The 24230-nt window shown below is 39.7% G+C and overlaps 1 protein-coding gene across 1 annotated transcript in view; it reads right to left on the bottom strand.

Moving 5' to 3' along the window:
• The window catches only part of cps1 (carbamoyl-phosphate synthase 1, mitochondrial), a 55702-nt gene that overhangs the window by 4066 nt on the left and 27406 nt on the right, over positions 1 to 24230 (bottom strand). The window contains exons 25-36 of the mRNA XM_061054218.1: positions 23954 to 24135; positions 21509 to 21703; positions 18800 to 18867; positions 14684 to 14759; positions 13100 to 13177; positions 10817 to 10924; positions 9594 to 9683; positions 9138 to 9308; positions 4658 to 4732; positions 4429 to 4527; positions 458 to 517; positions 162 to 274 (exon numbers count right to left, since the gene is read on the bottom strand). Of these exons, the coding sequence (XP_060910201.1) occupies positions 162 to 274; positions 458 to 517; positions 4429 to 4527; positions 4658 to 4732; positions 9138 to 9308; positions 9594 to 9683; positions 10817 to 10924; positions 13100 to 13177; positions 14684 to 14759; positions 18800 to 18867; positions 21509 to 21703; positions 23954 to 24135 (1315 nt within the window). The remainder of the gene's footprint in view (positions 1 to 161; positions 275 to 457; positions 518 to 4428; positions 4528 to 4657; positions 4733 to 9137; positions 9309 to 9593; positions 9684 to 10816; positions 10925 to 13099; positions 13178 to 14683; positions 14760 to 18799; positions 18868 to 21508; positions 21704 to 23953; positions 24136 to 24230) is intronic.

Genomic DNA, 24230 nt, shown 5'->3' with positions numbered 1-24230 from the left:
TAATTATCCGGAGTGCATATGTGAAAACGGCTTAAGCAAGTCCTTGCCTTGCAGTTTTGGTTCAGAGTCCTAACATTAGCCTGCTTTGTTTTTGCAGTGTTTCATAAGCGTGTCAGAATAATTAAGTATCATTTAAGTATTCAAAAAGAAAATGTCCAAACCTCATAATACCAGGCAAACTGGTGTCTTCTCCCTTCTGAGAGGGCCAGGCTACTGGAGTGGCTGGCACGTCATTGGCACACAGCCAGGCAGAGGTGGCTTCAGTAGCATAGAGCTAAAACAAGGACAAAAAGGCAAACATTAATCATAAAAAGAAAGTAGAAGAAACTCAGAGGCAGAGATGAAATACATTTATAAGGGCATAAGCATAACACCCAGAAAGCTCTGTCAACAAATATCACAGAAAGACATCACGTCTTATTTTCACTGACTGTCTGGAAAGTAGTTCCTTACTCACCTTGAATCCTTCCTCTTTCAGCTGATGGGCTGTAGCCAGGAAATTGGGTCGGAACGAATGCTGGATGGGAGGGGAGAAGGGAAATAAAATGAGGCGCCTCAATGAATCATTATGTATCAGGACAAAAAAAATGTTTTCCTGCTGACCTCGAAAATGTATCACAACAATCGAAGAAGAAAAAGTCCATTATCTGAACTCATCTCTTAATTCTCCTCATCTCTTGGCCTCCCTGTCAAATTAGCAGTCATAATGTACGACTACAGTGAGTTTAGCAAGATGGTAATGAAGACTATAGCTGTAGAACAAGCAAACATGAGCTTAAAGTAATATTAGAGAATAGGGCAATGGTAAATAGAATGGACTTGAGCTTATATGGCGCTTTTCTAGTCTAGTAATATTTTTCCCTGGTCTGTCTATAAACCACCCAATTATGAGAAAAGTTCATCCTCTCCGTCTTTTCCCTGCTCCACTTTTCAGAAATTGTGTGCTCAAACAGGCTGTTTGGAGATTTTCCCTTCATGACATCACAAAGGGCAGTAACCCCTCCCCCAGATGGGTGACACTCCCACAGCTAGGTGCTTGTTCTGCTCTCTGAGTCTGCCTTCTCAACGTAAACACAGAGCGAGAAAGCCAGAGCCATGCAAGCGCTTCCAGAGAGGGGTGTGGTCAAACACAGCTGATTTACATTTAAAGGTACAAACACAGAAACAGCCTGTTCTGAGCAGGAATGAAATAGAGGGGTTTATAGGCATGATCAAATACAGGATCAGAGAGGATTTAGAACAAGAAACTTCACAGACATGTTTTGAAAAGCCCTGAGGCTTATTTAAAAGGAGGATAATATGTGACCTTTAAAGTGCTTTCTTGATCATATAAAGCTGGCCAGGTCTGATGTATATGTAAGGAATTTAATATAAACTGTGCTTTACTAGAAAATAAAGTATCTACAGAACTGTTATCCAGTAAAGCCTAATTTACACATGGAGTAGTCATGGGTTTCAGGTTTTTGAGAATGTTAGACAAATACAATAATTATTTGTTCACAAACAAAACAGAATGCAACGGATGAATACAAAAATCATTGATGTTGTTAAGACATCAGCCTGAAATGAACCACTTAATAGATTCTACAAACACAGAGTGCTGAAAACTTCTTTGTGAGGTTTTGTTACTAATTTGCAACTGACTGTGCTCAGACTGCGTGCCCTTCAGCTTAGTAAACAATATGCTTTCTAAAATAACTATTCTCTCAGAAAAAAACACACTGTGATATGGTTTGATATTCTTTGTATATTTTGCAGCTTATCCTAACAAGACTTCTATGACATATTGATTTCTTATTTGGTTTGTAATAGTAAAATGCAGCCTTGTAATTTGCACCAGTGTGCTTCTTTAAAACAGAAAGCACACAATGATATTGAGATTAAGTCTGATGATAAAAAGATAATATCGACTCGACAGAAGAGCGACCCTTTTCTACCTGTCTTTTGTCCAGTCGATATTTTCTTTTTCTGTTGTGTCATGGTTTGGAAACCTCTCTGTGAAGAACAGAAACTCTCTGAACCAGATTGTGAGGTGGTCGAATAAGCTGATCGGAGAGCAACAGCTCAGTCTAGAGATATCCAGCTCCATCTTAAACGATCAGTCCCACCCTCTGCACTGTGAGCTTCAGCTCCTTCATTCTGGAAGAAGTCTTCTAGTTCAAATGTGCAGAACAAAGCGCCATAGGAACAGCTCTGTCCCAGTAGCCAATATTCAGTGGAACAAGTCCCTAGGATATCTGTGTATCATGATATGTTTTCGTTTTTCTCTTTGCTGCTTGATGTGGTTGATGGAAATTTCATGAAGGTCTTGTATGGAGGGACAGAGAGAGCAGGCTGGTAAGATGATGTCATGCTTCTTAATGGTTCATTTATTTATGATCTACTTCAATGTTCTAAGGTCTTTAACTTTTACAGATCAACTTGTCTATCATTTGTACAGTTCGAAACTGTGCACTTCTACAATTTTACCCATGCACCATGCATTTGCACTTCATATGTATTGTCTGTGTTTTAGTAAGTATATGACTCTCAATTAGAGGTGGGAAAAAAAGATTTACAAGATTTAAGATTCATAACTTCCAAAAATCCTTTATTTTTTTTTTGTTTTTGCCTTTTTCTTTGGGCTAATCAGTAACTCCCTGCTAAGTGCTAAGCCCAGCTCTTAAACTCAGTAGAATGCCAAATAGAGCAACAAGAAATTCAGCCAGATGACTGGAGCAGATCCTGAAGTATGTACTAATTCATATATAGACTTTGAATCCATGGATCAATGAATCCAGAATCGTTTTGAATCACACAATCAATTCGGAATCGAATCGTGACCCCAAGAAACGAATCGTAAGACACAAAGATTCCCAGCCCTACTCTCCATGCAACCAAAGTGACCTACCAGTACAAATAAAGTAACCTGAACATGAACGTGGAGAGAAAACGTGTAGAATTGCAACTTTTTGGAAGGTTGGATGAATTGTCGTGACTGAACCGACTGCAGCCATGTTTAAGAACACTTATAGTATACAGCATGTACTCGTCTTAATGCATGACATTCTCACTGTCAGTATTTAAGAAATTGAAAAAAAACACACCCACTGAGGGTATAAGGGATGCCTTTAAACACCACAGAGTATTTAAGTTGTTAAGCTAGCATTAGCAACTTAATTTGAGCACACAAACTATCACTTGAAGTTTCACCGGATAGATCTTTTTTGTTTTTTTTTGCTTTTCTACAAAAAATAAATAAAAGACCCATCCTCCAGGATATGTGGTATAACAAATGCTTTGCTCTGATTCCTGCTCTGATTCCTGTTGCACACAGTACATAACACAGTAAAATCCAAAGTCTAACAGTGAGCTAGAAAAGGTTGATTATCTATGACTGGACAATTAATAATGAATGTGAGGGATTTAGCAAATCGCCATCTGGAACATAAAGAGATGGTAACATTTCAATAACCTTCAGAGACAGATCAACAGTGTTCAATGTGTAAGGATGTATGCCACACATACATAACAGCACTTTAATGATACTACCACATCAGGAACATGCACTTTGGCATCAGTATAGCAAAAGGCAGTTCCCATGCAAGCACATTTCAATGGCACCTGCACCACATGAAGCCGTGTCTCACAAGTTGCATGATTACATAAAGACAGTTTTAATCCTCCTACCACAACATTTTCTCTAAACTACTCGAGGTAAATCACATCTGTGTTGCTGTGTGTTCCTGATCCATCAGCCTAAAGTGTTGGTGCTCCTCAGCCACGTTACAGTGCACATGTGACCCCAGGTACTTGCCTTGAAGAGGACCTGTTCCCCAAGAGCACCAATTATACAGCTGGTGTTGTGAGTGCTTTGTTTAAGCTGCATTAGTCAAGCTCGCAGTTTGGCATCCCGGGGTGGCAGCAAGACTTAATTACAAAACTCACATAATGTGGTGTCATTAAGCAGTGCTGTGCTACAACTCAGATTTTGTTCTTTGTATTTTGCAGCAAGTTTAAGAAGCAATAATGATTCGAGAACACTTTTGACTGATGAAGGAAGAGGAAAATCTTTTGCATTCAACTAGTTTTTTCTTCTTCATTTTACACGATTTATATTTGTTTGGATTATTAACTGAGTTTTACATCAGTGTAGCATTCATTCAGATACGACCTCATTTTTGCCACCTATTTTAGGAGTATTCTAGTCACATGAGAGCTGTTGTTTTGAATCACATGATGTGTTATTAGAATCCTATGTAGTAAGATGGGACTGTGTGAGCGACAACCTGAGAATTGGAAGGCTGGCATTGTAAGAAGCTGGTAGCCTGAAAGACTTAAGCCACCTGTTCAGAAGGCACATTGTATTGGGTGTCTTGTGGGCAGGAAGCCCCAAAAGGAAATGCAAAACAGGAGGCAAAGTGGACTTCCAGATGGCTGTAGTCTTACCTGAATCCCTATCAGGATGCCCTTCTGTGGGAGCTTGAAGCCTGTGGAGAGCATAGCCTTGAGGAACGCTGAATAGATGTTTGGTCCAAAACAAGCTACCTGCAAAACACACAAATAGACACACAACTGTAAACATTGGCTTTCAAGTGAGATGGTTACAAATAAATACTGGAGATGAATCAACACACACAAAAAAAGCACTGTGTGTGTTACTGTGGATGGTGCTTACCTCTCCAGTGGAAGCCATCTCACAGCGGAGCACAGGGTCTGCTTCCCTCAGCCGAGGCCAGGAGAACATGGGCGCCTAATGGATGGAGGGAATAAGGAGGGATTGGTATTGACTCTTTGGCTTTGCATTTCATGAATGAACTGAAATAATTCTATTTGATTGACCCTGGGGGGGGGGGGGGGGGGGGGACACAGTTTACAGACAGAAATAAACTAATTGAAATATGTAGCAATCAATGAAGAAGAATCCTCTACATCAATGACATCAGTAATTTGGGACCATTTTAAGGGATTTCATGACACTGCTGCCACCTACAGGTGAAACATATAACACCATGTTCTTTTAAGTAAGGTAAACCCAAGACTTTGGCAGTAGCACAATACGCCTTAGGGATAATAAAAAGGTTAATGTCAAGTCATAATGTCAGTTAAATCGAACAAATAAAAAGGTGTTTCATCCCCCAGTACCCTTTATTTTTTAAAGTTCTTCTATGCAAACCACATTTCTAAGCACATGTGAAACTTTTAGGTGGCATCAGAAGACAGATGAGGAGTCAACGAAAAGAACGTTCCAGAAATTAGAGACAACAAACAAAGGCTGGAGAATGGCCTCTCGAATGCAGGCAACAGGTAGTCGCATTAAAAGCCTATTTGCATGCAGTCGCCATGGTGAGAGGACGGAGGAGATGAAGGTAGGTGGCTTGTCTGATTGAGTAACAGTAGGATGAACCAGATTAGAAGAGGGAGCGTGAGGTAGAAGAGAGAAAGTGAAAAAAGACAGAAAAGTAAAGAACAGGAAGAATAAAGGTGAGTGGAGAATGAAGATGAGGAGGACTGAGAGAGGAAGATAACAACACGGGAATTATTTAAACTATTTGAGAAATAATCTAGACACTTCAAGAAAATACTATTGAAAAAAAGTAAGACAAGAGATTGAAATACAAGATGAGATGATCATTTTTAAGAGAATGAAATGACAAGAAAGTGCATGGACAAGGCAGAAGCTTCTCGTTATTGTATTACAGATAAATTAATAATAGTGGGGTGCCATGTGGGAGGCCATTCTTATTCACCATTTAAAAGCAGACAACGACCATTACCTTGAAGAGAGAGAGGTGGTGTGGTATTGTACAGTCCACAAGTACGCACACAAGCACATACAGAGGCAAGGGACACAAGGGGGGGGGGGGGGGGGGGATATTCATCCTTGAAGTGGGCTATCTAATCAGCTGAAAGTAATGTCAGCATACTAATGTAAGAAGGGACACAGAGAAGGGAATGCAGACGGGGAGCTGGCATTGCTTATCACTGCTTTGTTCAAAGAGTCAGTGAAAGACAGAGGGGTACGGGAGATTAAAACTGCAGAATGTAACCAAGAAAGAAAATGAAATAGTGGGAGAGGAACACATACAGAGAGAGAACATCTGCGGGGTAACTTTTATCAGTGCAATAAGAGACAAAAAATACAACAACAAGAGGAGAATTTTTTAAATACAGACGATGAGAGCCCCAATATTTCTCTTCATGCCAACGGTAGGTACCACATCTGGAAGCACATCTGTAGTAACAAATGAAAACTATGCGGAAAAGAGTGGAAACACAACTGCAAACAACAACATTTAGAAAATGCCATCACTGCACCAACGCCAGCAAGGATTTTTATTGGCCTGAAAATGTGAAACTGTTCACAAGGCTCTGTGAACAGAACTATGAAAAACTCATTGGTCTCAATTATAATGGTTCGTCCTCCGATTGCAATGGTGTGTCTCGGACAGAATGTATGCTACTGTTACGATAAGCAAGGCCATGCAACCACAACATCCCACAATGACACACAAACACTTGTTCCCCATGTCCCCATTCCACACCAACCCACCCACACTAAGCGACAGTACAACTGTGAAGCTCCACAACATGAACAATGTTATCTCGGGGCACCAGCTGAGCTCCAGTGGAGAAAGAAATGAATAAAGTAAGACATTACCACATTACATTGTTGCTCACTGGGGTCCTTGTTGTAGGCAAAAGTGGCACCTGTGTAAATGTCTCTATATGAACAGCTGAATGGAAATCACCCACTACATTTGTACGTACAGAATGTCTATTCATACATACATATTTATTTATAGTATTGCAAATTAATGGATTGAGAAAGACTTGAGCAGAGCAACCAGAAGTTTTCTAGAAACTCACTTGGAATTGGTGCGCTAAGAAGAGCTAATTGTTGGTATTGGAGGGCATTGATAGAGCTTTACCTGGGCTTATTGACTAGTTTGATTCTGGATGACCTATGATAGAAAGTTACTTGTTTGTATGTTCTGATTCTAAGGTGTAAATAAAAAGCAGCTAGGATACACGGGTTGTTTTCTAGGTGAATGCAGAAGTGTTTCTGTTAGGTATTGGGGTAGCTGCATTATAATAGCTAATTAGCTTTAGCATTAGGCGATGTCAGAGTTCGGTGGTGCTGCTAGTGAAGCCGGGGTCATTGGTAAGGTGACTAGAACTGTAGCTAGAGTATGTGCTAGTAGTAGCATTGGTTATCTGAAGCTACGAGTTAACCACAGTGTGCTAACATTAGCCTGCTAACACAACAATGCAGGCCACAGACAATTAGCATGAGCAAAGCGCTTAACGGTGCTTAATGATGGTGCGTTCTAATTGATAACTCCTTCGTGTGAACTCGAATGGAGAGGGGTTGGAGGTGTGTCCCGCTGGAGGAGAGCGGAGGCTTCAGAATAGCGGAGGCGTCGCCCAACAGCAGTTTGTTTTGGTTCAATGCTGGTGCTCAAGGGCGACATCTACTGGATCAAAAAGTTGCACATTCTTTCTTTAATAAAGTAAGTTATATCCCTACATGGTGTTGTTCAGGTTTCACCTCCTCAAATTGTAGCCAGGTCTCAGTATTTGTCAGCATGTAAAATGGGCATGTTTTTATTTAGTCATTGGGGTTACACGAATATGCCATCTGCAAAGTCATTGTGATGTGCTCCAGGACATAGGCAAGCGGAGAAAACATTCAACTGATGGGAGTTTTTTTTTTTCCTTCAGCCAATAACTGTGCGCTAGGGAGTGACAGCAAACACCCAAATCCACTTCCGTCGTCTCAAAAGTTGTTTTGCTGCTCTTTCTCCAATTCAGTGCCATAAATAAAACTGTGTTATTGTTCCTATGAGTTTGTATGAAAAGACAGAAATTACACAAAGGGGACTTGTTAGTGAAAAGAAAACATGGCCTCAAACGAGGGGACTGTCAGACGGAGAAAAGAGGCAGAGAGTGCAACAGAGTGTGTTTGACGGGGAATGAGAGAAGAATGGATGTGGTCTCTCTGGATGGCAATGAGTGGTGCCTGGTGATGCTACATTGAGGCCAATGATGATGAAGGCAGAAAAAAAACAAAAAACATTTTGATGTCGCACACTTAAGACTGCTTAACGGTTTTTAGACAACCAGCATGTTTGCAGTGATATTTATGCAGAAATATGTGGAAAATAACTTGCACTACTTTGTGAAACAATCGTCCTGATTTTGGCAGGTTTTCTGGTTTCTGGCAAGACCCACATTAGTCAAGGGGTATGAAGTCTGCATCATAGACTCCAAGTAAACTCTGGAAGTCTTCTAAGCCAGTCGCCTCGAGTATTCAGAGCTCTGATTAATATTCCTCACCACCGTGCAGACTACAAATTGAAAACTTTAGGTGGTGGGGAAGAGTGGGGGATTATACCTGCGTGATTGGCTCCAAACTACAGCCATTGTTACAGCAGCTCTGTTGTAATTAGACGGAGAAATTACTTTGGAAATAAAATAGCTTTGGAACAGCTGGCGAAACGAAAACTCTCTCGTAACCAATCTGAGAAGTAAGCCTCCCAGCCGGTATGAGAAAGCAACCACTCCCCCCCCCGCTCACTTCATGCCAAGGTAGAGGAATAAAACAGTAATTGCTGCCTTTTAATATGTGATCCAATGGAGGCTGTAACAAAAACTGCCGTATCCATTAACACATCATACATGTGGACTGCTTATTATTGGGAATAATTATAATATGTATAACCAAAACAAAAGGCAGTAAGAAGTTCAGAGACAGGACTAACTTGAACAAGCTATTACTTTAAAACTCAATTTTATGTTTTTGTTGCCATGAAGCCCCCTAATTCTGGTAGTTACTAGTTTGCACTTCGATTAAAACTTCCTTTCTATGATATACAATAAAAGATTTAATTATCAATATCTGGACCAGTCAAATATCTGTGATAAAGTTCTGCCCTGAACAGAAACAAAAGGCAAGCTATTATATAGGATGCTGTTTTTTGAGCTCAGAGGATGAGCAAACCTCACATACCATAATCAGCTTCTTACAGCTTATAGTTCATTTTCCATTCACCAGTCAATGCTCGCTGTTCTCTTGTAGTATTTAAACACAACTTGTTACAATTGAGGACAGTCTATTATGCAGAGGCCACAAGTACTCCAGATTTTAGTCTCACCTTGATGCCAACAAAGTCTACAGGAATGATGGGGTTCTCCAGCGAGGGCAGGCTGGCCTCATCCATAGGCTCTCCCACCATCACTTTGGTTGCCACGTTGATAAAGTCCACACCGATGGTTTTTGACACGAAAGGGAAGGAGCGAGACGCCCGCAGGTTGCACTCGATCACCTTAAAAGAGGAACAAAAGAAAAACTGTCTTCACCAAAGTAACAACATACACGCAATTTAACAGAATAATCATTGTACATGTTGACTAAGACTAATCAAAAGGAGTTTATTACCATTGAATAAACACATTCCTTTGTGTGTACTGCAGCTGAGACATTAAAACTGAAAGCTGCATTTATCACAAAATGCATTCAGCTTTGCGTTTGTGAATGCATTGCCTTCAAAGCAGCAGGGTGTGGAAAAGTCGATCCATGATTTAGTCAGTTGTTGAGAAATATTACCTACCATGACATCATTGCCTTTAACCAGGAACTGAGTGTTAAAGGGCCCCGAAATTTCTAATTCCTGTGCAATTTTCTGTGTGGCAATCTTGACCTAGGGGCGATAGAAAAAGAACATGCACATGCAAAATATAAGAGTCTTGAAATGCTTTCTTACATAAAACTGTGTTAACACAATATTCTACATGTTTTAATACACACAACATATAAACATCTTGTTCCCATGGTAGTATCAATTAGGTTTGGTTTTTTTTAAGGTCAGGGCCGTTTCGGGTACCGATGTTTGAAATAACAATTCAGCCTATTGCCGATTCTGATACAGATGTTTCTTTAAAACTATAAAAAATTATTCAGTAGTGAGGTGTACGACCTTAAAATCCAGAATACAAGTTGCACCAGTATGAGACGCAGTCTGTTTTGGGGGGGTTCCCAGAAAGAAAAAAAGACTGTCACCTGTGTGACAATTTCTAGTGTGTTCAACAAAGTACACAACCTGCAGTTTCTGTACAGCTGTGTCGCTCTTTTAGTACCATTTCTTCTCACTTTGTGGAGTTTGCACGTCTACTAGCTACAGTGCGGTAGTTGAGTTCTCAGCCTGCAGTGACAGTTGTTAAGCACAGACCCTCAGCCTGTGAGTCACACTGCCCACCTCTGCTGGTCACTCATTCACTTTTTATATAAAAGTCCTTCAATCAAAAGAGCACTCCACAAGGTTTAATCATTTAACAATAAACCACTGTTTCTTTAAGTTCATGATTATGACCTCGTGAGGGAGAAAAGATGTTAAAAAGTAGCTCAGCGAGCCCGATCTGTGTCACTACTGCTGTGTATCCAGCACAGCTTGCAATCAGCTTACAATACAAAATGAAGGGGGGTGAATTTTCAATTGCGTCACGTCGTGTGTGTGATGGTGGCCGCTGCACTCGAGGTAATGACGGTGTGTGTCTGCATTTTATTCTGGTATATTGGTCGCGCTGGTGTATAAGACGCAGCGCACTTTTTATATTAAAAAAAGTGGTATTAAAAGTGCATAATATACACCGGATTTGACGGTAGATGCCAGCATTAAATTGATTTTGCACAACAAATAAACATCGGCTACTGACATCGGATCATTCCACATTATTTGCCGATGTCTGTCAACAGGGCTAATATCGGTTGATTCCAATGTTGAACTGATGCATCCCTGAGAATCACCATTTAAATGCAGATGGGGAGTTGACTTACCTTTTCTAGCGCTCCCTGACTGATACTCTGGGTTGGCAGCATTAGGGTGGCATCTCCTGAGTGCACTCCTGCATCCTCCACATGCTCTGTTATGGCATGGACCAGAACCTGGACAGACAGGTAGAGATAATCTTAGAATATTTGCATAAGGATCAAAGCTCTCGTAAGGAAAGTATCCAAACTCAGGGCAGCCTTGGACTGTTGTCAGGTGAGAATCTTCCTGGCTAAGAGGCAGATGGCCTCCAGACTCGATGTGTTCATATCTACATTATGTCACAGTGCTCTTTACAACTATCAACATATGGTGAAAGTTGGACTGTGCATGTTTAAGGGGATTAAGGAAATTCATTAAGGTGAAACACATTGAAAATCTATTAAAGACAAAGGGCGTGTATATTTTCTTAATGGGCCTCAAACAATGTACATGGTTATTAAATGTCAAAAGAATAACTTTGAACATTTCACCCACAGGAAAGGAGATTTGCATCACCAAGCAACCCCGAGTGAGTGTGTATGTGTGTGTGTGTGTGTGTGTAAATGAGCTGCCGTGTCATTAGCTCATTTAAACTGCTGCTAACCACAGTATTCATTAGCACTCTTCAGATAGAGCCTGTAATTAATACGTATTATCTCTGACTTTTCTACTCTCCCACACATATATCTCACACACACACAGTCTGGCCAGGAATAATGAGGCCTGTTTGGTATTCAATGAATGGACAGCTTGTTAATGTGATACTGAAGATAATGGAGGGGCTGTATTCAGGAAAAGCAGGGAGAGAAAATGTACCATACAACTGGATTGCCCACGTTCAAACTGACACCCTTGAAATGACTCCTAAAGCCTCAACAATAGGGAAACAGACAGGGCGTCCAGGACAAGTATAGAGGAGGCTCTGCAGTCTGCGGTGACTTACTAAGCTAACAATTATACAGCTGCAGAAGTTTTACAAGTTCAACCTGCATATTCCAAGTGACTGCTGATGTAAAACTTTAATATTACCGTATCATAAGTCTGTGCTTCCACGTGTCTCAGGAGTCAAATCAGACTTACAATTTATTTTATTCTGCATCCTTCTTGAATATGTCTTCAGGTGTTTTCGAACCAAACAGTTCTGAGGACTTATTGAAGAGGAACTATCCACTCGGGAGTTCCCTGAGAACTATACACCATAGGGACTTTTTCCTCTGTCTGCATTCACACTGCCATGGTAACTACGCTTCTGCAGGAGCTATAAAGGTTCCTCAAAAAACTGGGTTCTAGGAAAATAGTTCATAGCTCCTGCGGTGCAGAATCAATAAAAAAAAGAGGGGAGGGGTCCAACAGTTCCTAGAATTATGAAAAAGTTCCTGCAGTCTGAAAACGCTTAATATCTTTAAGTGACTAAAAGTGAAACACATTAGTTTAATTTACTAGATATAGTTTAGATATAGCAGTTATTAAATGTCACTGTTATTCTTTCTGTCTCTGCATCAGAAGCAAGTGTTCAAGTGTTGATTGTTGTGTTTCCATTTTGACACTGAAAGTCAACAAAGGCAAGATTGAAATATTTAACGTGTAGTGTAATACAATGATGTATATGCAAAACACTTCTAATAATCTAACAACGAAAACTTTTGGAGTTTTCCAAACTAAACTAAAAAATTAACCTAAATCTATGTTATAGATTAGGTTGGAAAATATGACAGTATGTGTACGATATCTTTATAGACGAGCAACACAGGGCAGGAGGATACAAAGAAAACCAAAGACATTTCTGAATCTGAAGAGCACGTCAATCACAGGAAACAGTTTGTTGAACATGAAACATAGTGCCCATAACTGACCTAATCAGAGAAGAAAAAAGTCATTTAGAATCCCCACTTTACTGTGTTTGGGTTTTAATGAATCCCATCCTCCCAATTAGAGCTGTCTAAGCTGTAAAGTCTTTTCATCCAAGATGAATGAGATTACTTCTACTTTATTCATCTACTGGGCTCACTATTGGTCTCACCTCTCCATTTAAACTGAAAAAATGTATCACTGAATAATTCTAGGCTGAAGAGATGAATAACAATGATACAGTTAGGAATGCTCCAACAGGATGTCAACATAAAGTAAAGAGAGACAAATAGGCTGTTTAAACATTCCTCATTATCATTACATTAAGGAAAGGACATATACTACACTGAAGAGTCATACTTTAAACTAATGGGAACTTATTTTTTCAGCCACACAATGGCATTAAAGAATGTTAGACTAAAGCTCATGTACATGGAAGGATCTGGTCAGTAATGTCTCACCTTGCCACTCTTAGCTACAGCATCCACCTCCACCTCCCGGGCCCCGCGGATGAACTTGGTGATGACTACAGGATGCTCCTGTAGGAAAGACAGGATGGTTGTTCCATCAAGAAATTAAATATTACACAACCAAACCAGGACATGGTTCTTACCATTAGTGTTGGAAGTAAAGTCTGAGAGTTTAGTTTCAGTGAACATCTTGTGATTTAAGCTCTGTGCTCCAACACACTGACTTTGAAACAACTCAAAGACTGAGTCTGATGTAGAGATGTGCTGTTGGGAAAATCAGGGCCGATGTCGATACCAATGTTTGAGATAGCAATTAAGCTGATTAGACCCACAATGCCAACATTTCTCTAATGTTCAACAATTAAATAACTTCTTCTCTGAATCAGAAGTGAGGTGTATTTGAGGCCAGCATTAAATTGATTTGGCACAACAAATAAAAATCGGCTACTGACATCGATTCATACCACATTATTTGCCCATGTCTGTCAACAGAGCAAACATGGTCGATACCGATGTTGAAACGATGCATCCCTAGTTTGATGTAAACTACTTTCAAAATGAGATTTTTATTTGAGGGTGTCAAACAAATCAAGGGAAATATATTTCCTCACGATATAAAGCGACCGAAACATTTTTTTAAGACCAGAAGCCGGAAGAACCGAGCCGGTGATTGACCAGACTGTCAGAAGAAAAACCTTCAAAAGAAAAAAACCTGAAGATCTCAGCAGCGTAGTGCTAGCAAAGTATCTGAAAGAAAGCATCGCTGACTTAAAAGAATCAAAGACTGCAAACAGGAAACCCCTTTCTTTGAAGGCTACTAAACCTAATATTATTATTAAAACATTTGAAGTTTATGGTGATTTTATAAATTACATTTGATGCTCCCTAATCAAGACTCTATATAAAGCTTGAACCTTCATAACTCATCTGATACTGACATTAGTGATCCTAATGTAATGCTGAAGGTAATTAAAGCAATATAAAGTAATATAAAGCTGCTAGTCATGATCCAATGTGCTGGATTTAAAAGACAAAAAAAATAAACGGTTTCAGTGTTCAAATTCCTGAAAGACTTCCTGTGTGCTTGTGTTGTAACAGTTGAGTGTGTCACTAAAGCATGTCGTTATAAAATCAGTTCAAAGCTGTTAAAGCGTCATTAGCAGGCTCGCTTTGTGCTTTGTGCTTTGTGCTTTGAATGTGTGCTTTGTGCATGTGTGTCTATTCTTCCAGCCTCAGGTAGTGGCCCTTTGAGGGGCCAGGTGCCTCGGAGCCACCTGAGGCTTCAGTGAAGAGGAGATGTACACACAGTACTAGCCAACAGCAATGCCAGCTGGTAGCATTAGTTAATTGAAAGCACAGGGAGCACAGGCAACACAAAGAAGAGACACCGAGTGTGTTTGTATGTGTGTAATATGAAAAGAGAGAGAGAGATTACTTGTCATAACATGCTAATTTACATTATGTACAGATTGCCAAAAAAAAAAAGACAAAGTACAACATCATGTGAAGGCAATATGGCAACATGTGTCTTTAGCATATGTAGGCATGCACACGCATTGTTAACAGGGATCTCACCTGGGACACCTGAGTGGCCTCCTGCAAGAAGCGTTTCATCTCCTCCTCTCCATACACAACGTTCATGGCAGAGCCACTGGTGAGAGAGAAGCAGGAGAGAGAGCAAGAGAAAAAGAGGGAGAGAGAGAGAGAGAGAGAGGGGGGTGAGTGAGGGAGAGAAAACAAAAGGCCACAGGAGAGGAAGAGAAGCAAGCAAACAGGAGAAGATTGAAGCTTCAAATGATCGTTCAAAACACTCATTATCTCGTCGTTGCATCACTATTACCATCGGGAACAAGGTCTTGAAACAGTCAAAATAAGGAGAGCGAGAGAGAGAGAAAGGGAGAAGAGCAGCTATTTAGGTCGAAAAGCACTTGAGGCTCTTGAAAATGAGTTCAGAACTTAGTCATTAAAATACAACAGATTTAGGCTAGTTTTGTTGTGCTTGTTGTTGTTTTTGATTCCAGACTGCTAGCTGGGTTCTCGTTGTGTTTGATAGGGACGAGCAGAGAGAAACAGGACAGAGAAGGCCACAGGCTCGGGTCACATGTTTATTCCTTAGCTGTCTGCTGCTCATGGGCAGACATACTGTATGTCCAAACCCAAAACGAATACCAACCCGTCATGTCATAGGAGATTCATATGCTTTTGAACTGAGGCATATCATTGATCTAGAAGCCACCTAGTTTATGCACGTCTGTTTTCTGAAATCCACATGAACCATTAAGGAAAAAAAGTCCTGCTGATTACAAAATCTAATGCAAGGTGCCTTATTATTTTTATTGAGAAAGAAATGGCTGTGTGCTGGCTCACTCTTGACCCCTTAGAAAAAAAGAGTCAGCTATCTGAAAAATATTTACGGTAAATATAATTCCATACCATTCAGTTAGCTTATACTGCTGCTGTCTGTAACAGCTGAGGTGTCACAAGAATAGTGTTGTACTTGTGATTTTGCAATCGTTTTAATTAGGGGTGCAGAAATGCAAAATTTTCTCTAATCGATTACTCTTCCCGTTGTTAAAGCGAGTACTCGAGTAATCGTTTTGTAGTTCTTTTTTTTTTCTGTGATTCTTTTCCCCCACAGGAGGCCCCGCCCCCAACTATGACGCGATGCCGACTGTATCTATTGATTAATTTGAATCTTCGGGATTTTAATAATTGTTAGTAAGATGCCTTTGTATTAACATTCAAATATGACATTTCTTACTTCAACAGACAGCAAACCTCAAATAAAAATTCACACAGACGTATCTTATGACCGTTTTAACACATAATTAGAGCAGTGAGTGTGGCGAGCGGACATGCAGACATCAATGCGCACTCATCGCACGTTGAAGCTGTTTTGACAGAAACATTCTGTTAACAGAGACTACAGTCTGCAGTGTAGAGCACACTTTACTCTGGTAAATGAAGTTACAATAGAACAGGTGAACTATTTAAAGTGTCTGTCTGTTTCATCTTTCTCCTCTGTGCGTCATGACACTCACTCAATCTCGCTCGTCCGTCCGGTATGAGCTATTTCTCCATATAAGGTTGTTCCATTTTGTAGTTATTAAAAGAATAATCATCTAAAATTCCAAAATATAGGAAAACATCTAGTTATGCTGCTCTGTCCTGGATGATCAAACGTCATTGGTTTAGCGGAGTAAAGTGGTAATCGCAAAGTGAAAGTCCTTCTTTTTCTGTGGACTAAAAAGACAATTTGAACTGAACTTTTGTAGATCATATTGCATATTTTGTTTGTTTGGGACTTTTTGTTCATTGTGAATTCATAGGGGGGTTAATTAAAGGGATATTTTTGTTAGGGTAGCAGCGTACGGATCAACAACGGACGCGTTTCAGCACAGAGCCTTTATCAGCGCTTTGTTTGTCATCTATTTTCTTTTTGCGCTCGTGCTCCTTTTTTCTGTTTTGAATTAGGCCTATCCTAGAACCCACAATGCAACAAGAAACATTTACAAAAATGTGGACTATAAAACGATTATCGATTACATTTTTTTTGTAACCGATTATTATTTAATGAACGAGTACTCCTTTGCACCCCTAGTTTTAATAGTTGTACCAAAACTACTGTCCATTGTGTAGTAATGGTAAAATGATTTAATTCATAACAGGATAATGTTAAATCATGACACTGCCTATGACTTGAGATGAGCAGGAGGAACATTGTTAGTTTTAAAATACATTTAGTAATAGTCTCCTTTCTAAAGAGGATGATATTTAAAGGAAGAGAGGAAAAAACTGCCCTCATGCAAACTTAACGGTGCAGTGGATACAGTTTGCCATGTTATTTTCCATGTCACTATATGATTTTAATGAGTCAGGTAGTGGGTTATATGGTGAACTTTCACCCAACACTGTCGTGTCTAGTGTTGCATTATAACTTTTTGGTATGACAGAGTATGACCTGTGTATTTTTTATGGCCATTTAAAAGAAAAAAACAGGTGAAAAAGGTTCATGAGTTCAAAGTTCAAGAATTTTCTGCAGCCATTTTTTTTTTAACTTATATTCATCATTTCAGCCAATTGTCTAACACACTTGTTCTCCATCACGTCCCCAAGGTGAAAGAAATTCAACTGATATTCATAACAATCATATCACAATGCATTAACCTGATGGATTTCAAGTGAGTGAGAGAGAGTGAGATGTTTGGTTGAGAGAGAGAGAGTGAGTGAGTGAGAGAGTGAGTGAGTGAAAGAAAGAGAGAGAGAGAGAGAGAGGGACACATACAGACACAGAGACAGAGAGACAGACAGAGAGGGAGAGAGGGAGAGAGACAGAGAGAGAGAGAGAGACAGACAGACAGACAGACAGACAGACAGAGAGAGAGAGAGAGAGAGACATAGAGACAGACAGGGAGAGAGAGAGAGACATAGAGACACAGAGAGACAGACAAAGAGAGAGAGAGAGACAGAGAGAGACAGAGAGAGAGAGAGACATAGAGACACAGAGAGACAGACAGAGAGAGAGAGAGAGACATAGAGACACAGACAGAGAGAGAGAGAGACATAGAGACACAGAGAGAGAGAGAGAGCGTTTCTGACATCTCTCAGCCACACAGGCTCACTTATAAGCAGACAGAAATTCTACAGATCCGTTGATTTCACTCTTAACTATTCATGTCTGCTTTTGCATCAACATTTTTTAAGATGTGTCAGACATATTTGAGGCTGTTTTACTTTGACAGGAAGTCACTTAGATTTCTTGAGTAGTCAGGAACCAGTTCTGCAAACTGTCTAAATTTCTTGTGCATATCATTGAACAGTTTCTCGCAGTGTTGGCAGGTCAAAGCAATTATTCGGCAGAGTTAATAATTACATTATTTTTTAAAGTATTGATTTTAGTAACAATATGACTAGAAATCAGAGTGCTGTCTAAAAGTCAACAGGTTCACTTCATGTTAATGCCAGAGAAAGAGGAGAGGCTCATGAGTCCTGTTAACTTTTTCCAACAATAGAATGAAGGCTACAAGTTGAAACGCGTCAAATTAATTTGTTAATAAAGTTGATCTTCATGCTACAAGTGTTGCTGGAGCATTTTGACCTCTTCAAGCTTTTCACTCTTCACGCACCTTGTTAGTTGGTGAAGCGGTTCCAGAAAATCCTGCTCTGCTTCTTCAACATTTCCCAACAATAAAATCATCTAAATAACGAAAGCTATAATTGAGGCTACTTCTAGATAAAGAGGAAGTCACGCATACCATCTGTTCATATTCTGCTGAATGTTATACATTTGATTCTTAGTCACTTTAAAGTGCATGACACTCAGAACTGACACTGTGCTAAGAAAAGCACCACCACTTGCATGTAAAGCCTTAATAAGTCCAAAGAGTGTGTTTTCAGTGACATAGCCCTGCTAAACACGAGGTCTCATCACGACATCTGCTGGACAAAAGTGTAACTGCAAAACTGAATGAGCTGCAGCATGAGTAAAGAGCACTTATTGTCATGATTGAAATGAAAAATGAAAAAAAAAAAACGATTTAGATTCTGAAAATATTAAGCACCTAATTTTAAATACATAAAATGAGATATTTATTGTTTTAATCGTTACACCTGTCAGCCACTTCATACATTATTAAGAGACAGTTGATATGATAATCTTATACACTGTCAGAGATGAGTGTTAACTCTTACCTGAGAACATAGGAGGGGCGCAGCAGACAGGGATAGCCCACCTGGTTGGCAAAAGTAAAAGCATCCTCCTGTGAAGGCAGAGAGAGAAGATGTATCACTATGGTGATAAAAATATAACTATAGTGAGGTCAGAAATCTTTGTAAAAGCTCAGTCACACTAAAGAAATCAATACATGTCTGATCCAGTCGCGTTCAATTATTGCCTTTGTCTGATCGCTCCTGTGTGTTAAGTATTTAAAAAGAAAATAAATTCAGATGATAAAATATAAAAAGCCAGTGAGCTGGTGAATGAGTGGAAATATTTTGTGTAGACATAAAACTTTCAAAGGTTATTGGCCACAAAATCTAAATGGAAAATTTCCTGCTGTTATTCTCCACAGACGTTGGTGAGATTTGAAAAGTAAACACACTCGATTGCTCCAAGATAAAAACCATTTCAGGCACACAGAAGAAAACTTATTACAAAGAGCAGCAGTAAAGCACAAAGCCATTCTGGACAACATAAAAAGTGTTTAGTCAATTTTTTTTTTGAAAGGAAAACGACATGTGTGCTGATCTTTTAAAGTTCCATCACCTAACACCGGTCAGATTTGTATTTTAGTCTTTATGTGACTGAGTGAATCTGTTGGGATTCATATAAGGACGGTGTACGATGAGAGCCACTTCACACAGAACACAGAGAATCCATATTAAATCAAAGGTGTGTGTTTGCACGCATCCTCATATTTGTCGTTATAACACCATATAACACAGTGGCCACATTTCACCCAGTCTCTATTAAACTGATCACAGAACTAATTAAAAGTGTAAAATGGAGAGTGTAAGTACACAGAGTCCTGAAAGAGGAATGAAAGAAGAAGGGTTGGAGTCATGGACAGTGTGTAGCAAAGAAAGCAAGGCTGCATGTCCTCCTCCTACTGCTGCTTCATATCATCATCATTGCTCTTTCTCTCTCCTCCACATCCCTCAGCCGATCGAGCCTTTTTCTATATATCATTATCCGCTGTTCACTTTCCAGGTAGAGTACGATTTAAAAAAAGAAAAAAAACAGCTTCCCAGAGCTGCAAAGAAGCACCTCATCACGTCCTGCTGGAGGTAGTTTAGCCCAATAACATCAACCTTTTTTTTCTTGTCAGGGAAATGTATCTTTATCTGTGTGTAACGTTTAATCTCTCCTCAGTGGTTCATGAATACATGAGAAACTGTAATGGAAGAGATTTATTTCAGACGCATCTCGGTGCTCTACATATTCCACAGAGGCGCCTAGGAGTGTTTTATTTTGATATAGCTGCGAGCTAGTTTAGAGGGCCAAACGCAAAATCGCTTAACACATCAGTAAGAAGAGGGGCACAAAGCCTCTCAGAGGAAGAAAGCTCTACAGATAATAAAACGAGTAGGGAAAGGTTATCGCTAAGGGCAGGAAGCTAAAGTTTGGTGTGGCTTTTAGGTAGTACAACATAGTGTTGTAGTGAAGACCAAACTAACCAAGACCCATAACAATTCCAAGACCTGAGTGCTCCGAGACAAAGACAAGACCGAGACATTTAGGGATCGAGACAGAGTCAAGACCAAGGCAGGGCGAAACCCAGACAAGACTTGCACCATAAATATCACAGAAAAATCATAATCTTGTGTGCAGCAGTTGTGTCACTTACTTTAACGATAACACCTGGAATCAAATTATGGATGAATTGAAGTTATTTGTTCTTTAAGAAAGGGCCGTTTTCCTACCAATCAAAGTAATGTCATGGAAAAAAATAGCCTATCAGTGGTGGTCTTGACCAGTCTTGATTTTTAAACCTAGTCTGAGACCGAGACAAGACCTAGTAAAAATGCTTTTGATTCCGAGACGTTCAAAAAGTTTCCGATTTCCACTACTAACAACACAAGTACAACCCCTTTACTAAAAAAGTCTACAAATCATAAAAAAATAATAAAGCAAGAAAAAGTGCAAGTGCCCTAATTATGCATTAAAAAAATCTGACCTTGTGTGTGATGTTTAACAGAAGTTAACTCAACATGAACTCTAAGGGCAAGAAACTCATAATTTTTCATTTTATTTGCTAAAACAGTAAAATGAAGTTTGAGTGTAAAATCCAACGTTTTGTTTGTGTGTGACGGTCACTGCCTTAGCTTTATAAACAGACTATTACTAATCGGTTCTGTCTCCCTTATTCCTAGAGGACTCGGCTAGTCCAACTAAGTTGCTCTCAGGGCATAAAAGCCAAATCCCCAGTGTGGCTCTCCTCTCTTCCTCCCAGGCCTCTGCCAGCTGGTTTGGTTTTGTTTGCATTGCACAACGCCACTCCACCATACATCGCATTCATGACTGACTTATCAGAGTTACATATTTGATGATTGTTTTCACTTTGGTTTATAGTAAATTAACTTTGTGTAAACGTTGTGTCATGTGTGACACCTCTTCTTTGTAACTTACTTTGAGCCAGTGTGTGACAATAAACATTTGAAAACTTCAATCTAAATTGGAAAATAAAATTTAAATAGATTGGAATGTATTTTAAAAACACATGTTTAAACTAACAAACACCCTGAACATGCCACAAGACAGGGTGGAGTACTATCCTGAGTAATACTATGACACTGACATCAAGGTAACACTCTGCAACACTCACATGGACACATTCCTAAAATATATTGGTTTAGCATATTCTCCAAACCCATATCACAAAATAGTGTTTTTTATCTCACCAGGGAGCTGAGGGCCCTCCATGGGGCTTGTGCCACCCCAAGGTCATCAAGTATACTGGAGAAGACGGAGCGCTCTTCGGCCCGGTCGATCTGCAGGGGGCTCGTCCCGAGAATATTGACCCCGTTCAGGTGCAGGGGGGCAGCCAGGTTGTTGGGGATCTGACCTCCTACCGAGACGATGCTGCCAGTGCAACTCTGAAAAGAAAAGGGTATATTTGTTGAAAGAGTATAGAACAGCAGGTTTTAATAAACATAACAAAAAGTGGAAGAACGCCACTGACAGGAGGGTCTACCACTTGACAGATGATCTGCCCTTCTCCTGTTCTATCAGCCAAGATTAACTGTCTGAAACCTGTGGCCACTTCCATTTACTCTGGGTTGTGATCACACAATGAAATTACAAGAAAAACAAAAACAAGTTGATCATGGTGTGGCTACAGGTTATGTTACCACCAGGAAAGTGTGTATGTATGTGTGCGGCTAACAAATGTGTTAGCTCTTTTTAATAAGAGCTTGCAGCCCCTTTTTCTGTCGAGCGGATCCAAGGGGGATGCTGTTTCCATGGTAATGCCAGGTTGTATCTCTTCATTATTCATGGGCCTGCTCTCCTGCTCCTGTCCAGGGTTTATCTTCATGCTCTAATGCCGTATTTATCACACATACACACACACACACACACAGAGAAAGCACGGAGGGGACTGTAGCTGTGAGAGAAGGATTGATGTTAATGCTCTCACCCTGAACAAACAAACACTTAATCACACCCTGATCCCATCGCAACTTTAACTGGATTATAATTCCTCTGCAAGGGAAAGTCAATGGACATTGGTGTGCAAAAACACAACACCGTCAAATACAGAGAAACATTTTAGTGGAAAATATCAGTCTAGTAGTCATTATAGATGCTTTTGAGTTTGTTTGCAATATAAAGGATCAGCTGTATTCCATCTACAGCAGACTGAGCAGTAGGTAATAAGGTTGTTCATGGTCAGGATGCCTGGTCATACATGTTACATCACCTCTTCTATTTATATTTACATCAGGGTACAGAAAACAATGAGAGTAAACTGACTCAAAACAATGTATGATTTTTATCTATACTTAATTGATCCCAAGAGGGATTGAGACATGCTACACACACATAGGCTGAAATACACACACAAGCACATACAAGGATCCTATGGACATGCACTAATGGAAAGATGTCAGACTGGGGGTTGGTGCCTTGCTCAAGGGCCCCTTGGCAGTGCTCAGGAAGTGAACTAGCACCTCTCCAGCTACCAGACCAATTTTCCTGACCTTGTTCTCAACCCAAGTCCCCGCAGACACAATTGTGTTTGTCTTTTTTGTTAACATATTCTGTTTAAATGTTTTGTCAATAATATGAGCAGACTTCAGAGGATGTACCTCATCTGTATTTTTCTTTTAGTTCTTCAGTTACAGTATTCTGAAGTAAAAAGCACTTTAAAAAGGACTTTGTCAGAAAGTCCTTGAGATACAACAGATTAATGTACAAATACATCCTAAAATTATATTACCTTAAAAAATATTCAGCAAGCACCACCACATTTGATGATGAGTGTTAAAAAATAAAAAAGGTCAATTTACCTTTAAAACCTTTTTTTTTTTTTTACTTTTCACCTGTAACAATAGAGATCCTAGCTCTTAAATCTTAGGTGAGTCTATAATACTGCATAATTAATGTCCCCATTAGGACTCATTCAGAGCTTTCCCATTCTCTCGTACTGCAATAGAGGGTTTTGTTAGGTGTCATTAGGGTTCAAATGGGTCGAGTCTTTTTGGGTTGGTTGCAGTAAAAGCTACACATCTGTTAAAGCTTCTCCAGTTATGTGTGAATATGAATCCCTAGAGAGGTTATTTTTCACAGCATCGTTGACATCTGTTCTGATCCGTTATCGTTATTATGCAACTGTGTGTATGCTGAGTCCCAGTCTAAGTCCAATAAATCTATATGCAAAGAATACTGCCTTTTGTTGAATTTCCAATTGTCTGCCCTTCTTGTGAATCGGCTCCCATGCTTCACTTCTTTAATTACATATGCATTCAGTAGTTGATCAATACTCCTCTGCTCTATGGAGCTTTGTATTGAGTGCAATGTATTAGAATAATCATTCAATTATCAGATTCCATTAAACCATGTGTATATAAGCAGCTACTATCACCAATATGACCCTGGGATCGATTGCCAACCTGTCCTGCCTCTTTCCCAATACATGCTGGGATATGCTCCCATACTCAGACCGCTATACCATTACAAGATGTAGAATATTTCTAATTTAATATATGATCTGTACAACAGTAATAGTGTCTCAGATTTACATGGAGAGGTAAAGAAATAAATCATCCTTTCATATTTAAAGGTATGTTAATACTCTTTTTGATTTTGACACGTATGAAACTGTGTGTGTCCATGTGTGCTCTAACCTCTTGTTGGGTGATGTCCAGGATGCGTTCCAGGGTCAGCTCTTCAAAATAAAGGCGGTCACACTCGTCAAAGTCGGTGCTGACCGTCTCAGGATTGTGGTTGACCACCACTGTCTTCTTGCCCATTTGTCTCAAAGCTCTGATGCTGGACACTGCACACCAGTCAAACTCAACACTGCTCCCTGTTGAATCCAAGAGCAAATACATTTCAGGATGTCAAAATGTTTAAATATCATGCATAAAAAACGCAAACGTCTGCTTGATCACATATTTCAAT

This window comes from Labrus mixtus, chromosome 13 (assembly GCF_963584025.1).
Source record: "Labrus mixtus chromosome 13, fLabMix1.1, whole genome shotgun sequence".
NCBI classification, from domain to species: domain Eukaryota; kingdom Metazoa; phylum Chordata; class Actinopteri; order Labriformes; family Labridae; genus Labrus; species Labrus mixtus.
This window is presented reverse-complemented; position numbering and strand designations above follow the sequence as displayed.